Here is a 19,154-nt window from a genome sequence, read left to right on the forward strand (position 1 = left end):
TGCCCAATCACTTCTATGGCAGAAAAAGAATAAGAACTATAATAATAATAATAATAATAATAATAATCAGAACAATTACAATAGGGTTTCTAGCACTACGTGCTCGAACCCCTAATAATAAATATAGCCGCAAGCGGCGATTTACGGGGTTCGAGCGTCACAGGCAAAGAGGCCCCTGGAGGCCAGTTAGGCTTAAAACCTGTTGCTGGTTGACCGTCATCACCAAACTGGATAACCAAGCTGGGTAACCAGCGTGACCATAAAGACCAAAATGACAATGCTAGATGAGTGGTGTGAGTAAACTAGTTGAAAAGCATTGATAAATTGAGCTGTAGTGTTCATCAGGTTTTATGTGGTGTCTTGCTGCACTCTAGTGGGCATTTGGTGAAACAACTTCAGTTCTTAAATTCAAAAAACACAAGGCATAAAAAGGGCATATAAATAACCCATATATAGTGTATAAGTTTTGACCTGATAAACATTCTGCCTGTCAAAAGCTTGCTGGAATGTGATTGGCTAATAGTGACCACAAAAGTGTCCATATCAAATTTTCATTTGGTGTACCATTAGTGCATGGGCCATAGATGATAATTGGCAAGGATGACCTTGATAGCTTGTATGGTTGTAGAGAAACAGCTATCGAGCATTGGCCCCGCCCCCTGGGGGGGTGTATGTCTACTTAAACTCACAGGGTATCTGAGAATCATGTAATGATCAAAGGACTGAAGTGGTATTAGTGTCAGGTTAAGCATTCAAAAGTTATAAGTGTTAAAGACATTTTACTGCACCATGGTAAAATTAATTTGCATATGGCGGCCATATTGTTTATAAATGTAAAGATTTTTTTTTATAATTATTGAGGAGTAAGCTCTGCTGAACTGTTTGACACCAAACATGTCATGATTGGTCAAGGAGGCAAAGACAAGATCTCAAAAGTAGGTTTTGCATATTATGCAAATTAAAAAAAAATTAAGTGGGTGGAGCATAAATAAGAATGACCCAGGTGGCTGACTAGCATGACCAAGAAGGATAAATATGTTCAATTAAGCAAGACAAAAATGATTAAATAAGTTCAGCAGAGCTTTAATTTAGAATAATTCAAATGTAGCTGTTTCACCAAATGACCACCAGAGCGCAGCAAGAGACCACATATAACCTGCTGGAAATCTATCACTCTATAAGTAAGACAGAACATTCCCTATCAGTGTGTTTCTATTTATTAAAAAGAGAAGAAAAGTCCGATTGGGCTCCAAATTGGTACTCATGATTAAGTGGTCTGCATATATATGTGTGTAAATTTGTGTGTTGATAGGGTCAAAGGTTCCTGACTTCTGACCATTTAGGTTTGAAAAAAGTGATAATACAGGCTTATGGCCTACAAAATGGCTGTTGCTCTTTGGCCATATTAGAGGCAAAAAATATCTGTTTTGGCTCAAAATTTGCAATCAAGATCACAATATCAGTCTATATATGTATGTCAATTTCTGTGTCGATAGGGTCAAAGGTTCCTGACTTATGTCCATTTAGGTTTGAAAAAAGCGATAATACAGGCTTGAGGCCTACAAAATCGCTGTAGTTTTCCAGCCGTTGTAGAGGGAAAACATGTCCGATTTGGCTGAAAATTTGCAATCAAGATCAGATTATCAGTCTATATATGTGTATAAATTTGTGTGTTGATAGGGTGAAAGGTTCCTGTCTTCTGTCCATTTAGGTTGGAATATAGCGATAAATAGAATAAATTGAAAATAGTTATTTTTTCACTGTAGAGCCTACTGAAGACTTATTTGGCTCATACTTGGCAAATGTGCTTCAAATGTCATTGTTAATTAGTAGCTTCAACAGTTTTGGCATGTTTTAAACTTTGACAGAGTTTTGGCCAAATAACTCTGAAAAGGCTTTCACGTACATGTTTGATCAAGGTTTATGGGCCTCAAATAGTTAAAATGTCAAGATTTTTTTGATAATTATTTACCTACAGGGTCTCAAGATTGCATCAAGACCAAAGTTATTTTGATTGATTAAGGACTTAAAGACAAGTTCGAAAAGAGCAATTTTTACTCTTTTGGCCACTGATGAAAATCTTTCCATTTTTGGTAAATACATGTAATTAGAAAGTTGTAAAGGCTACAGCAAAGTATACAACTAAAAAAGAATAACAAGGCTAGGCCACTTGTACCTTTAGATATAACTGATTTTCTGCTATAGCGCCCCCTTGAGGCCAATCAACGCCATATTTTAATGGATGATAGAAGGCCCTGAGATACATGTAGGGTATAAGTATCGTCCTGATTGGTCATTGTTTAGCATGTCAAAAGCTTGCTGGAAACTGATTGGCTAATAACGATCGCAAAAATTTGCATATCAAATTTTCCTTCTGTAAAACATTAGGACATAGGCCATAGATGATACATGCCAAAGGAGAGCTTCATAGCTTGTACGGTTCCTGAGAAACAGATTTTTAGCTTTGGCTCCGCCCCCTGGGGGCGTATGTCTACACAGATTGACGGGCTACCTCAGAATCATGTTGGCATCAACGGTCTAAAGTGGCATTAGTGTAGGTTTAAGCATTCAAAAGTTACAGCTGTTAGAGTAAATTTGGGTGTGCCACGGTAAGATTAATTTGCATATGGCGGCCATATTGTTTACAAATTTCACAATTTTTTTGATAATTATTGAGGTTGGGACTCTGCTGAGTTGTTTGACACCAAATATGACAGGATTGGTCAATGACCCTAGGACAAGTTCTCAAAAGTAGGTTTTGCATATTATGCTAAATAGCAAAAAATCTAAGTGGGCGGAGCTTAGTGGTTCTATTGACCTTTTTGATTTGCCATTAACCAAGGAATCATATAATGCAAGAATTTTTGCTCTAGCTATCAGGGCGTGGCAGTTACGAGGCCTAACGCGTTGACCTTCGCCATAGCGCCCCCTTGAGGCCGATCGGGCTCATCTTTTGAATCTGAGTAGCGGTGAGAAGTACTACCATATGACCAAGTCTCAGCCCTGTAGGCCTTACGGTTTCTTCTGCCCGATCACTTCTATGGCAGAAAAAGAATAAGAATAATAATAATAATAATAATAATAATAATAATAATAATCAGAACAATTACAATAGGGTTTCTAGCACTACGTGCTCGAACCCCTAATAATAATCAGAACAATTACAATAGGGTTTCTAGCACTACGTGCTCGAACCCCTAATAATAATAATAATAATAATAATAATAATAATAATCAGAACAATTACAATAGGGTTTCTAGCACTACGTGCTCGAACCCCTAATAATAAATATAGCCGCAAGCGGCGATTTACGGGGTTCGAGCGTTACAGACAAAGAGGCCCCTGGAGGCCAGTTAGGCTTAAAACATGTTGCTGGTTGACTGGCATCACCAAACTGGATGACCAGCATGGCAAAGGTGTTTGGCCAGTATGACCAAGCTGGATGACCAGCATTGCTATGATGACAAAGCTGAATGACCAGCAGGACCATAATGACCAATGTGAATGACCAGAATGACCTAGCTGGATGGGCAGCATAACCAAGCTAGGTGACCAGCGTGACCATAAAGACCATAATGACAATGCTAGATGAGTGGTGTGAGAAAACTAGTTGAAATGCATTGATAAATTGAGCTGTAGTGTTCAGCAGGTTTTATGGGGTCTCTTGCTGCACTCTAGTGGGCATTCGGAGAGCCTAGCAGTGAGGCATGACAAGGGCACATATTAATAACCAATAATATCAATAATAGTACATAAGTTTTGACCTGATTAACATTCAGCCTGTTAAAAGCTTGCTGGAATGTGATTGGCTAATAGTGACTACAAAAGTGTCCATATCAAATTTTCATTTGGTGTACCATTAGTGCATGGGCCATAGATGATAATTGGCAAGGACGACCTTAATAGCTTGTATGGTTCTAGAGAAACAGCTATCGAGCATTGGCTCCGCCCCCTGGGGGGGTGTATGTCTACTTAAACTGACAGGGTATCTGAGAATCATGTAATGATCAAAGGACTGAAGTGGTATTAGTGTCAGGTTAAGCATTCAAAAGTTATAAGTGTTAAAGACATTTTACTGCACTGTGGTAGAACTAATTTGCATATGGCGGCCATATTGTTTACAAATGTAAAGATTTATTAAATAATTATTGAGGAGCAAGCTCTGCTAAATTGTTTGACACCAAACATGTCATGATTGGTCAAGGAGGCAAGGGAAAGATGTCAAAAGTAGGTTTTGCATATTATGCTAATTTAAAAAAAAATTAAGTGGGTGGAGCATAAACAAGAATGACCCAGGTGGCTGAGCAGCATGACCAAGAAGGATAAAGATGTTCAATTAAGCAAGACAAGCAAGATTAATTAAGTTCAGCAGAGCTTTAATTTAGAATAATTCACCTGTAGCTGTTTCACCAAATGACCACCAGAGCGCAGCAAGAGACCACATATAACCTGCTGGAAATCTATCACTCTATAAGCAAGTCAGAACATTCCCTATCAGTGTGTTTCTATTTATTAAAAAGAGAAGAAAAGTCCGATTGGGCTCCAAATTGGTACTCATGATCAAGTGGTCTGTATATACATGTATGTAAATTTGTGTGTTGATAGGGTCAAAGGTTCCTGACTTCTGACCATTTAGGTTTGAAAAAAGTGATAATACAGGCTTATGGCCTACAAAATGGCTGATGCTCTTTGGCCATATTAGAGGCAAAAAATATCTGATTTGGCTCAAAATTCGCAATCAAGATCACAACATCAGTCTATATATGTATGTCAATTTCTGTGTCGATAGGGTTAAAGGTTCCTGACTTCTGTCCATTTAGATTTGAAAAAAGCGATAATACAGGCTTGAGGCCTACAAAATCGCTGTAGTTTTCCAGCCGTTGTAGAGGCAAAACATGTCCGATTTGGCTGAAAATTTGCAATCAAGATCGGATTATCAGTCTATATATGTGTATAAATTTGTGTGTTGATAGGGTGAAAGGTTCCTGTCTTCTGTCCATTTAGGTTGGAAAATAGCGATAAATAGAATAAATTGAAAATAGTTATTTTTTCACTGTAGAGCCTACTGAAGACTTATTTGGCTCATACTTGGCACATGTGCTTCCAATGTCATTCTTAATTAGTAGCTTCAACAGTTTTGGCATGATTTAAACTTTGACAGAGTTTTGGCCAAATAACTCTGAAAAGGCTTTCATGTACATGTTTGATCAAGGTTTATGGGCCTCAAATAGTTAAAATGTCAAGATTTTTTTGATAATTATTTACCTACAGGGTCTCAGGATTGCATCAAGACCAAATTTGTTTTGATTGATTAAGGACTTAAAGACAAGTTCGAAAAGAGCAATTTTTACTCTTTTGGCCACTGATGAAAATCTTTGCATTTTTGGTAAATACATGTTATTACAAAGTTGTAAAGGCTACAGCAAAGTATAAAACTAAAAAGAATAACAAGCCTAGGCCACTTGTACCTTTAGATATAACTGATTTTCTGCTATAGCGCCCCCTTGAGGCCCATCAACGCCATATTTTAATGGATGATAGAAGGCCCTGAGATACATGTAGGGTATAAGTATCGTCCTGATTGGTCATTGTTTAGCCTGTCAAAAGCTTGCTGGAATCTGATTGGCTAATAACGATCGCAAAAATTTGCATATCAAATTTTCCTTCTGTAAAACATTAGGACATAGGCCATAGATGATACATGCCAAAGGAGAGCTTCATAGCTTGTACGGTTCCTGAGAAACAGATTTTTAGCTTTGGCTCCGCCCCCTGGGGGCATATGTCTACACAGATTGACGGGCTACCTCAGAATCATGTTGGCATCAAAGTTGTAAAGTGGCATTAGTGTAGGTTTAAGCATTCAAAAGTTACAGCTGTTAGAGTAAATTTGGGTGTGCCACGGTAAGATTAATTTGTATATGGCGGCCATATTGTTTACAAATTTCACAATTTTTTCGATAATTATTGAGGTTGGGACTCTGCTGAGTTGTTTGACACCAAATATGACAGGATTGGTCAATGACCCTAGGACAAGTTCTCAAAAGTAGGTTTTGCATATTATGCTAAATAGCAAAAAATCTAAGTGGGCGGAGCTTAGTGGTTCTTAGTGGACCTTTTTGATTTGCCATTAACCAAGGAATCATATAATGCAAGAATTTTTGCTCTAGCTATCAGGGCGTAGGAGTTACGAGGCCAAACGCGTTGACCTTCGCCATAGCGCCCCCTTGAGGCCGATCGGGCTCATCTTTTGAATCTGAGTAGCGGTGAGAAGTACTACCATATGACCAAGTCTCAGCCCTGTAGGCCTTACGGTTTCTTCTGCCCAATCACTTCTATGGCAGAAAAAGAATAAGAACTATAATAATAATAATAATAATAATAATAATAATAATAATAATAATCAGAACAATTACAATAGGGTTTCTAGCACTACGTGCTCGAACCCCTAATAATAATAATCAGAACAATTACAATAGGGTTTCTAGCACTACGTGCTCGAACCCCTAATAATAATAATAATAATAAGAAGAAAAATCTTAGCAAAAACAATAGGGTTCTACGCACCTTCGGTGCTTGAACCCTAACAAAGGGCGAACATGTGATGGGAACTCACCAGTGAGCTCTTAAAGCAAATTTGTTAGCAACATTAGCCTAGCATCTCCACACTAAAGAAGCAAGCAGATGCCAAACCTATGTTAGCTGATTCAAAGCATCTAGAGTAAGTGAAAATTGGGTTAATTTATTTATTTTTAGCTAAACTAGTGTTCTTAATAGTAATTTATTAGATGAAAAAATGTGCATGCAGGCAACAATAACCAGATAGGAAGCTTTATGATTTTGTTTTATTTTTATAGGCTCTGTAATGTATTTACATGTAAACCGTATGAGTACCTTAATCTCTTCTCATCGTTGCAGGTTCTATCTGATGTCTTCAATGCTCCAGTGTACACTATTGATGTGGCCAACTCTGCATGTCTGGGTGGTGCCTACAGAGCCATGCATGGTAAGATCTAGATCTACAGCTAATGTTTGTGTGTACTGTAATTAATAAGCCGTACAAAGTCAGTTTCATGCAAGAATTACTATCAATATTTTTAAATAAAAAAACTGTATGCAGTATGTAAGTGCTGTTACTGTTAAAGTGCTGTTAACATTAGTTTCAATAAACAGCTTTTTACAGACTGGAGAGTAAGTGATATGTAATCAGCATAATCATATCACTTTTTTATGTGTTCATGTGTTTGTGATATCACTTCAGTGTTTTAGCTGATATTTCCAGCAGCAGTTCACGATTAACCTTTACGATTAATCATTCACAGTGAACTTATAAAGAGAGTTCATTCCAAAGAAATGTATTAATTACTGTAACTGCAACAATACAGAAAGGCCAATCAGAGCAGAGATCATGTACCTATAGTATGTTGTAGAAAATGACCTTTTGAAAATTACTAATGACTAATTACTAATTTTTTGTTAAAAATAAAGTGACACTGAATTTACGTTAAATTACCCAGTTTAACTGTTTGCTGCCACATGTAACAAAGTATTTTTAATATTTGTAGTATTTTCTTTTTTATTAAGTTTTATCTTTTTACAGTGTCGGTTTAGTATTAATGTGCGAGAGTGCGTGTGCGAGAGTGCGTGTGCGTAAGAGTGAGTGTGCGTAAGAGTGCGTGTGCGTGAGAGTGCATGTGCGTGAGAGTGCATGTGCGTGAGAGTAAGTGTGCGTGAGAGTGCGTGTGTGAGAGAGTGCGTGTGAGAGTGCGTGTGTGAGTGCGTGTGTGAGTGCGTGTGTGAGTGTGTGTGTGTGTGTGAGTGCGTGTGTGTGTGAGTGCGTGTGCGTAAGAGTGTGTGTGTGTGTGTGTGTGTGAGAGTGCATGTGTGTGTGAGAGTGCATGTGTGTGTGAGAGTGCGTGTGTGAGAGTGTGTGTGTGTGTGAGAGTGCGTGAGTGTGTGTGCGTAAGAGTGCGTGTGTGTGTGTGTGAGAGTGCGTGTGTGTGAGAGTGCGTGTGTGTGAGAGTGCGTGTGTGTGAGAGTGCGTGTGTGTGAGAGTGCGTGTGTGTGAGAGTCTGTGTGTGTGAGAGTGCATGTGAGAGAGTGCATGTGAGAGAGTGCATGTGTGTGAGAGTCCGTGTTTGTGAGAGTGTGTGTTTATTAGAGAGTGTGAGAGTCTCTGTGTGTGAGAGTCTGTGTGAAAGTCTGTGTGTTAGTGTGTGTGTGTGTGTGAGAGACAGTGTGAGAGTGCTTGTGAGAGTGCGTGTGTGAGTGCGTGCGAGAGTGTGTGCGTGCGAGAGTGTGTGCGTGCGAGAGTGTGTGTGCGAGAGTGTGTGTGCGAGAACGTGTGTTACTGCAGTCTATGGGTTATAAGTGAAGGTAGTTTTTTTTTTTTTTTTTTCCTGTGAATCATTATTTTGGAGTGACTATCAGATCTGTGATCTAGATAGACTCAGATCAGTCTGATTACTTTAATATGATGTGATAACCAGAGTCAATACACTCTCCTAAAACTGCCTTCTCAAATAGGATACCACCTCATTCCACATCATCGTGTATTTGCGTATTTGCAGTAATTGATTTGAGTGCTTTTAAAGAGATTCGTTCTTGGATTAGACCTTTTTTGTTACTTGTTTATGTGCATTTCTATAGAGTTTATCCATGCTCTTGTACAAATAGTGCCTAGTGTCAGTTCTTTTATCAAGAAGGTCAAAATTCCAAAGAGTTTATGAATCCTAAAGCAGCATTCCCAGCGTCATGCTCCTGTTAATTAAACAAGACAAGGGGACACAAGCCAGGCTGGATCTTTTGCTTGGAAAATGTCACGCCATTTCCACAGAGACTGCTGATGCATCTGCACTCCTGACCTCCACACTGCTCCATTCATTTGTAACAACAGAATCTGTGGAGCTGTGTACTGGATGAGCTCTATCCTCACGTAGTGTGTATGTGTGTGTGTGTGTATGTATGTTTATGGGTGTGCGTGTCTGTGTGGCTGTCATGTGCGTCTCTTCAGTTAATACATCACACAATAAAACATGAAGCAGGAAGGAGGGGGGTGATATTAAATGTTCTATCTTTAGATTTGTGTTCCATGAACCTCTCTTTTCTTCTGATAAACGGAAATATATGGGCCAGAATTTAATAACGGTCTCAAAAAACAGAAACTGCATATATATTTTATTATAGAAATGCAGAACTGACTGACTGCATTGCATACAGATAGACTGACCAGGAATTATGGCTGTCCGTTGCATAGAGGTCTGGACAAAACTGTTCATTCTTTTTCTCTGGGGTACTGAAAGGAGTTTATCCTGCTTTTGTTGGACTCCAGGGATGGCTTTCTTCTAGATTTTGGAACATTGCTCTAAACAATTGATTGCATTCAGTGACAAAAGAGTTAGAGAATTCAGGTCCTGGATGTACTGGATGGAGCACTAATCATTATTCCTGTGCCACTGCTCCACAGCTCTGCACCTCAAAAGCTGTGCTCATGAGTTCATCAGATTTATCTGCTCTAAAAGGTCCTATTCTATTGGACATACATCTTTACAGGGACTAGATAAGCTGTGTGAATGCATTCATTAGAAGTATTGACCTCAACCATTTGTTTATTTGTTTGAGAAAGTCCTATATTTTTTGAAAAAAAAAACTGCTCTATGCTTTCTATAAATTTAGCTTGTTGAGGCATCAAAAATATTTTTATTTTGTATACAGGACACCCTTTTATTTCACTACCCTCTTCAGGTAATGAGTAAGGGGAGCTATCTCCTTGGCTATGTCTGTAACTTGAAGCCTGAACTATAGCAACTGCTCAGCAACCACCTAGCAACAACCTAGCAACCACTAAGCAACTCTGCCTAGCAACCACCTAGCAAAACCCCAAGCATCCACTACATGCAACTCCATAGCACCCAGCTAGAAACTACCTTAAAACATCATAGCAGGGACACCATAGCAACCATTCACCAACATCATATCTACCACCTAGAAAACAGCAAGTTCATCCTAATCACCATGTAACAACCATCAAGCTACATCATAGCAGCCACTTTGAAACATCATATCAGGGACACCATAGCAACCATCCACCAACATCATATCTACCACCTAGAAAACAGCAAGTTCATCCTAATCACCATGTAACAACCATCAAGCAACATCATAGCAGCCACATTGAAACATCATAGCAGGGACACCATAGCAACCATCTACCAACATCATAGTTACCCCCTAGAAAACAGATTCACATCAAGCAACACCATTTGAAACATCAAAGCAACCATAGCAGCAACCTAACAACTGTTAGGCAACTTCATAGCAACCACCTAGCAAACAACACCCCAGTGACCATGTAGCCACAGGCTAGTAATGGCTCTAACAAACTAAGCTTTTGTGTTTTCTTTAGTTGGATCCTAAAAATGTTATTATTTTATTAAATGCATTGCTTTGTAGTACTAAATCACATCAATCTTGTTGAAATTTAAACACATATCCAAAGTATTATAGTCAGTTTCTTTCACCTGTATAGCCCCAACTCTAGTTCAGCTCTGACTCTTTTCAACTTGCACTGATATGCTTAGTCTGTAAGAACACATTGAGCATTTTGCAAAGGCATGTGTTTTTATTTTTCAGGATTTATTAGGTTTTTTTTGCCTGTTTTTTTTTAAACTGTTCACAGTTCAACTCGAGGTTAAGTGTCTGAAATGTGAAGTATTGTTGCTTTTTTAATTCACATCTCAGTATGAGGATTCTTGCTTTAATTAAAACATGCCATTCAGTATTCCTTTCAAACACCCCTCCAAAAAATTCTGAGAATGCAATTTTCATGCCGTTCTCCTCAATGACCAATGATAGACTTAAATTCTAGGATTTATTGGTTCACAATGGGTCAAATTCATGCAATTGAGCAGCACAGTGGCTAGCATGTTTGCCTCTCAGTACTCTCACCGTGTTTGCGTCGTTTTCCTTCACAGTCTTCCACAAAAACTTGTCGATCAGGTGAGTTGGCACTCTGTACACTCTTTCTTTGAGAAGCTCCTCCTATTCTGCACTCATTACCTGTATTAATCAGCACCTGTTTGAACTTGTTACCTTTATATGTCCACAAGAGCTCAAAAAGGACACCAGGGACAAAACTGTAGACCTGCACAAGTCTGGGATGGGCTAAAGAACAATAGGTAAGCAGTTTAGTGAGAAGGCAACAACTGTTGGTGCAATTATTAGAAAATGAAAGAAACTCAAGATGACTGTTAGTCCTCCTCAGTCTGAAGCTTCAAGATTCAAGATTTTTATTGTCATATCACAGAGTACAGGTGTTCATGAGTGAAAAACTTGCAAGATCTGGTGGTAAAACTTAACAGTGTATCAAATACTTATTTTCCCCACTGTAGCTACACACGTAAAATTACTACAGTCTACAGCTCTTGAAAAAATATTAGACCACTTAAACATGACTTTCTTTCATTTTACCAAATTGAAAACCTCTGTAATAGCATCAAACCAAGCTAAACTTTTTAAAATTTTGCACTAGGAGTGGCATAAAGTTATCCAAAAGCAGTGTGTAAGACTGGTGGAGGAGAACGTGCCAAGATGCATGAAGACTGTGATTAAAAACCAGGGTTATTCCACTAAATATTGATTTCTGAACTTTATGAATATGAACTTGTTTTCTTTGCATTATTTGAGGTTTATTTGAGGTTATTTGAGGTACTTTTTGTTATTTCAGCCATTTCTCATTTTCTGTAAATAAATGCCTAAATGACAATATTTGTATTTGGAATGTGGGAGAAATGTCATCTGTAGTTTATAGAATAAAACAACAGTGTTCGTTTTACTCAAACATAAACCTATAAATAGCAAAATCAGAAAAACTGATTCAGAAACTGAATTGGTCTCTTAATTTTCTTCAGAGCTGTAGAATCTAACACAGATAGCTTAATTGTAACAATTCAGAGGCAGGATGCAAATGCAAGTCAGTCTTTTTATTAGTAGCCATTACAAAACAAAAATAAAGAAACAAACACTGAGATTAAAAAAAAACAAAGAATACGAAACAAACAAAGGACTAACAAGGTCTATCAAACAAACTAAAGAAACCAAACCAGAAACTTACATAATGCAGCAGGACTGAGGCTCAAACTAGCAGCAATCACACGATAATGTGGGGTAGAACACAACAGGCTCAAACTAAAAGCATGACAGAAAACAAAGGAACACATGGGTTATTTATACACAGGCACGGAGAAGAGACACCTGGGGAGGAAAGAAGATGGCGGTTACAAATAAGACTATAATGACAGGGAGAAGCTAGGGCAGCGATATTACAAAAACACAGGGCCATGTGCAGCGCACATGGGGAGGAAAACTAAACACAAAACAAACAGGCTGTGGAGGACAGAAACTCAGGACAGGGACAGGAGGGACACAGAAAGCAAGAAAAACACACAAGGGCTAGGGTGTAACCTAAATAAATCAGCTAAGATAAAGCTGCCAGCACTGGGCAGTGGAGCCAGAGGAGCTGTGTTCTCTGTAGAGATGGTGCTCCATTCCATGTCTTTTGAAATACAGTAATTTGAAAGGAAAGGGCTGATGCTGCTTTCAGAAGAAATGTTAGATGAGAAGTAGAGCTGGGCAATGTGTTTTTTTTTTTTTTATCCGATTTTCAATTTAAATAGATTTTTTCCCCTACTAAAAATCAAACTAAAGATGATAAAGAAATGGTTAAAAACTAGTTTTTATTTAATTTGTTTTCACTTAAAATGTTCCCTTTTTGGTTAAAGTGCTACCAGAAACAAGCAAAAAACTATTGTAAATAGTAAGAAAATCCATTAACTTTTAGAAAGCTTTTTCCAAACAGTTTAGGTACTGACACAATGCACCCTCAAACTTAAACTTAAAAAATATAAAAAATAAAAAAAAACACAGCCTTAAAAAATTAGAAAAAAATAAAATGGTGCCCTTTTTGATAAAACTTACAAAGTAAAAAATAGAAAACAAATACAATTTAATATGCTATTAAGTAAATACTTTTCCCCATTGGGCTAGAATTGCAAAACAAAGCTTTTAAATAAGTGCCAGTGTTCTATAAAATGAGAGGATCTTTTCTCATGAATATGCAAAAAATCCAGTGCATACAGTGCATACAGAACCTGGTGCATGGTCGGCGCGGGAGGGATGCAGGGGCGGGGGATGCGCACGTGCGGGAGGGTTGGGGAAACTCAGAGATTTTAGCGTATTAATGTAATGTATTATTACCGCTAAGTATCGTAGCCTCAGTTGAACATGTTTTGTACACTGAGCTTCTTCTCTTAACTGGCTTTTTGTCCTTGCCTCTGTAGTGTAGGCAGGAAAATGATTATGTACGTTCCGCCGCACTGACGTACTTTCATCCTGACAAAGGCACCAAACAGTGAGGTGCTGAAACGTTCAACATGTAATAGCGTGTGACTCTGTGGTCGATTAATTCAAACAGCTTCCTGCGAGCTGCTGCGTCTAATGTCCTAATCACCGGTTTCATCAGGCACCCACTCTATAGTGATTCACAGGAAGCATAACGTTAACGCGTGGTTCTCAGCCTGGCGCTCGCTGTGGCCTGAAAGTGCTGACGACCTCAGTGCTGATTAACCTGTCTTTAATGTCAGCCTGCCGAGAGCCACTGGCAAAGAAACCAGGATCAAAGCCACATCACGACCGGCTTGATATTGCAATTTGTGCAGACTCCATTACTCTTAAATATATTCAGCAGCACAGGAGTCTTCTAGTTTCACTAATGCTTGAATTTCTGGCTGCAGTTGAGTGGCAGGATACTGGTAAAATTCTAAACGATCATTTATGACATTTATTATACTTTTATTTGCATTAACCCATAGAAACCTAGTCTGTTTTTTTCTGTTTTGGTCAGTTCCTGTTTCAGGTCTTATGGACCACAGAAGCAGATGGATCTGGTGCAACTTCACTGCACAACAAGGTGCCTGGCAATAAATTCACTGATCAAAAAAAAATGGTAAAAAAACAGCAGCTCTTGTTGACTGGAGAATTTTCGATTTATGAGAGATACAAAAATAAGCAACGCGTTTCGGCACTCAGGCCTTTATCAGGGTTAAAAGACAAAAGTTAATAACATGCCAGCTTTTAAAACACACTACTACAAAACAACCAACAGAAACACTCCAGGTATTGAAGGTCACATGACAGCTCAATTCCACAGAGGAACCACTTCCACCTAAAACTTCTTAAAAGTCCTGCTGACTTTTTGTATCTCTAATAAATCAGAAATTCTCCAGTCAACAAGTGCTGCTGTTTTTTTTTACTATTTTCTTTTCTTCAGGTCTTATAACACAGTAATTATATCAGACAGCCACATAATGCAATGAGCTCTTTTACTCCACAAGCCATATGGATGCTCAATAATGTAATCATTTGAAATGTAAAAGGAAGCAGAATTGGTATATTTTCCTGGAACTGGACATGTTTTGGTCAAAATGTTACCAAGCGCCTGTTTTTTCCAATGTATAGACAGTGTTTTTTCAGTAATGAGTAATCTAACTAATTACTCTGACTGTAACTATAACGCCTTTACCATTTCCGACACCCCGTTACTGCACGTTACTTTAGCCGCTCAATGAACTTTTTTTCATTGAGGCTTTGCCCTGGTTAACCCCTCCTCTTTCCGGTGAACTTGAGCTTCTGGCCGCTGTGCCTGTGGTTTGGCGTGGTGAAGTGAGGCACAATTTTGAAAGAGAAACAGGAGATACAGTGTGTGAGAACATTTACCTGTGAGTAGCTCATACCAAAACACGCAAATCTCTCTCTTTCTCTCTCTCTCTCTCGTTTCTTAGATTGATCTCTCTGATGAGCAAGCCCACCCTAAAAACAAATTAAAACTTACTGAACAGAAAAAATAAAAAAATAATAAAATTAAACTATAATAAAAATGAAAAATGTTACAATCACGTAGCTCTGGGCGCACGTGAACGCCTCCGCGTTTGACTTGCAGCACTGTGTTTAGCTGGTCTTAAAAATCATTTAAATTAAATAATAGTTCTATGCTTCTATGTTACAGTGTTAATTAACATAATTCTGATTATATTTCGCTCATTCAATCAGCCCAAAAACAGACAGTTTATGGGGCGGATCGGGTCGGGCTCATAATGACAGTTCATGGTTCGGGTTGAGTCGGGCTCGGGCTGGGTCGGGTCGGATTTTTTGGGCCCGATCTAAGCTCTATTCTCTTTTGGTGAAGCTGTTATATTAATACCATTTTAACTGTCATTAGATTGTTGTTTTTGTCCATTATTTTGTTTTGTATATATACGAATTTTTCTTTTGAGTGTGGCTTGGTTTGTTTAATTTCATCCCCAGGCGTGTTTTTCTGTTTTTTCCGGGGGTTTTTTCAGTATTACAAGTTTTAGTAATTTTCTTTGGTTGTGTGGAGAATTTCGTTTTTTTTTTTTTTGTTAATTCGTTAGATTATATTTTTTCAACATTCTGGATTTATTTTCGTTTGTTATTTTTCTTATAATAATAGTAGTAAATACATAATTGATTTTCTTTTTCTTTTTTATACAGGCGAATAATAAAAGTAACGCGATAGTTACTTTTAGTGGTAACTAGTTACTTTTATAGTAAAGTATAAAAGTACTCAGTTACTTTTTTGGAGAAGTAATGAGTAACTATAACTAGTTACTTTTTCAAAGTAACATGCCCAACAGTGTGTATAGACTTCAAAAGTCGTATATATCATATATATTACATATCATTTTACTCAGAGACCCGAGAGTGAATGTAAATACAACTGATTATGTGTAAATGGAGATATAATGGAAGAATAAAACAAGAAACTTTAAAGGAGATCTTATTTTTAGGTGATTTCCCCAATGGATTTCTTATAGGTGCTGGAATGTAACCACTATTTCTTGTTTGGATTATGTTCAGACATAAAATTGGCCCAAATCTTGTTTGCTTTTCAAATCTGATTCACATTTTTGTTTTAAGTGTGACACATTTATTGGATTGACTCACAAAAAACTGCCTTTTACTGTGAGCTGTGACTGGTCACAGGAGTCTCACCTACGCTAGGTGTTTTAGCACTACAACAAAAACATGTTTTTTTTTTTGTACTTATTCCAAAGTCTTGCCAGGTGGTATTGCCTTCCTCTCAGTGTTCTTTTGCTTTTCTCTCAGCACAGTGTTCTATTAGCAAGCTGCAGAGATTGTATTAGGGTTCATTGCATTAGCAGCTCCCCTGTGCCTTCGCCTTGAGGTGCTTCTGATAGTTCTCCACTCTTTAAGTAGTGATTTATGTGATTGGATAGCATTAAATACATATATCAGCCAAAATACAAAAATACAAACACAAAATCTCTTTTATGAATTACATTATCACAATGTACTAAAACACTTTAAAATATAAATATCTATAAAATACATAACTAATTCCTCCACAGCCAAATCTATAATATTTCATGTGTTTTTTATTCTTCAAAAAACAAAATGTAATGTGATTTACATTATGATTATATACAGCTCTGGAAAACATTGAGACCACTACACTTTCTGAATCAGTTTCTCTGATATTGCTTATTATAGCTATGTGTTTGAGTAAAATGAACGTTGTTGTTTTATTCTATAAACTACAGACAATATTTCTCCCAAATTTCAAATAAAAATATTGTCATTTAGAGCATTTATTTACAGAAAATGAGAAATGACTGAAATAACAAAAAAGATGCAGAGCTTTCAGACCTTAAATAATGCAAAGTAAACAAGTTCATAATCATATTCAAGTTTTAAGAGTTCAGAAATCAATATTTGCTTAACATTATATTCATTATGGCTTTAAAAAGATGGGTTTTGGGGAGGGGGGTAGTTCACTTTAGGCTCCTGTAGTGCAGCCTAAGCTTTTGTCCTTGATGACTTTTTTCATCTTACCTTATAATAAAGTAGATTTTAAACCAGTAGATTTGTAGATTTTTACTAGATTTGAAACCAGTAGAAAGTAGATTTGAAACTAGTACTTTTACACTTTCACTTGAATAAAAAACTTGAGTTGATACTGAAACTTTTACAAGAGTATTTTAAAATCTATACTTCTACCTGAGTAATGAATATGACCCACTCAGTAGGACTCCCCCATCACTAGTGATTCCCCAACACTAGGAGGGTAAAGACTAGCACATGCCTCCTCCGATACATGTAAAGTCAGACACCGCCTCTTTTTGAACATTGCCTCGGTTATTATACATCAGCTCACAGACACCTCGTGCTGATCGACATCACCCTTTGGAGGGATGAGGGGAGAGAGCAAGGCTGGTTGTGCTCTCTCGCTCCAGTAGCCAATGGCAAGCTACATAAACAGGATTCGAACTGGCGATCTCCTGATCATAGTGGCAGTGTTTAGCCTGCTGGACTACTCAGAGCCTAATGTAAATACTTTTGATACCTTTGTCCACTTCATTCAGCCAACAAGGTCAGATATTCTCTATAGTCTTTTCCTCCTATTGTGGATGTTGGATACATCAGGATGAGTTGTGTGTGATCTCACCTCACATCAGAAGTTAAAATATTGAAACTCCCTGCTTGTTTAATGTGAAGAAGAAGATCAAACTGAGAAAGAAAGCATTGCTTTCCGTGAACAGGAATTCTAGCAATGTAACCAGCATAAAAGACCGATCTGTCCAAAGAAGCCCCTTTGACTCTGTTTTGTTCAGAATAGTTTTGAAGTAAATCAGCGTTTGAGTAAGTGTAGGTCTGAATTATTTTATTAGACTGCGCTGTGATTTGTTTACACTGCACACATTGCTGTAAGGGATCTCACTCACATGAAAGTATGATGAAGATTAAGCTAGACTGAAGTGAAAGTCACATTAATTCTCATCTGCTTCTTCAGACCAAACCGGTTTTTACAGCTTGGACTGTGCTTTCAGGCAAGAAGTGTTCTTCTTTAAGATTGATCTCTCAGCCTGCTAGATACTGAGGTGTCATTCATCACTTCATAGAATGTGCTTCTGCTGCTCCAGCGTCCAGTGCTGGTATGATTTCCAGTACTCCATCCTGTGCCAGGTGGAGAGATTTTTCTGTTTTGTGCATTTCAACACTTTTTGGCTGCACTCTGTGAGCATGTTGGGTTTACAGGCCCAGCACTTTGCCACCAAGCTATTGTTGTTCATGATTTGCCTCATTTTTTAACATCACAGCGTGCCCGGAGGAAAGCACAGCGACTCTGCTCTGATACATCAGCTCAAAGACGCTCTGTGCTGATCATCACCCTTTGGAGTGATGAGGGAAAAGAGCGTCATCTACCCACCCAGAGAGAGCAAGACCAGTTGTGCTCTCTCAGGGCTCTGGTAGCCGATGGCAAGCTATATGAACAGGATTTGAACTGGCGATCCCCTGATCGTAGTGTTTAGCATCACTTATCATGTTTGGTATCAGTTTACTACCTTCATGTGCTTTACAATTTTTACTAGATGTCCATTTTTGAGATGAAAGATACAAGCTATACAGGGCTAGAATATGTAATCTTGTATGCCTTTTCATGTGTACATTTTAATTCGCATGACTTGATTAGCACTGCTGAGGTACAATTATGATTTAAATAGCACTAGTGAGGTACAGTAAATTTATGATTAGAATAACACTGCTAAAGTAAACATTTGACTAAAATTGCACTGCTAATATTATTGTGTGACTAGAATTGCACAGCTGAGGTAGGCCTGTCACAATAATCACATTATCAAGTCACCGCACGATAAATGGACATAACCTCAATAATACTTGAAAATTGTGACATTGTCTATTGTGTTTATTTCACTGTCTATTCACGGATATGAGATGCACAACTTGTGGACTGCAGTTGGTAAAAGGAGGAAAAAAGTATGAATTTCCCAATTTGTGATTATTTAAATATTTGTTGTCTTTAAAATAATTTAATTCTTTTATGCTTTTTTTTATTATCATTATGTCAGTGGCATTTAATGATCTTAAAATTACAATATAATCATTTATTGCAATAATTCCTGCGATAATATCTGTATGGATATTACAAATGTTATGATGTTATTAATAAAACATTTAAAAGGGTTATTTGATAATTGCTTTTGCTTCGAAAAACAAGATACAAACACCTTTAGACTATTTAATTTATGCAATGATTAAA

The 19,154-nt window shown here is 37.7% G+C and overlaps 1 protein-coding gene across 4 annotated transcripts in view; it reads left to right on the forward strand.

Moving 5' to 3' along the window:
- The window catches only part of xylb (xylulokinase homolog (H. influenzae)), a 110,333-nt gene that overhangs the window by 59,910 nt on the left and 31,269 nt on the right, over positions 1–19,154 (forward strand). For all 4 annotated transcript variants that reach the window (XM_022673875.2, XM_022673876.2, XM_049480278.1 and 1 more), the window contains one exon: positions 6,917–7,004. In XM_022673875.2, coding sequence (XP_022529596.2) covers positions 6,917–7,004 — 88 coding nt within the window. The remainder of the gene's footprint in view (positions 1–6,916; positions 7,005–19,154) is intronic.

This window comes from Astyanax mexicanus, chromosome 6, assembly GCF_023375975.1.
Source record: "Astyanax mexicanus isolate ESR-SI-001 chromosome 6, AstMex3_surface, whole genome shotgun sequence".
NCBI lineage: Eukaryota > Metazoa > Chordata > Actinopteri > Characiformes > Acestrorhamphidae > Astyanax > Astyanax mexicanus.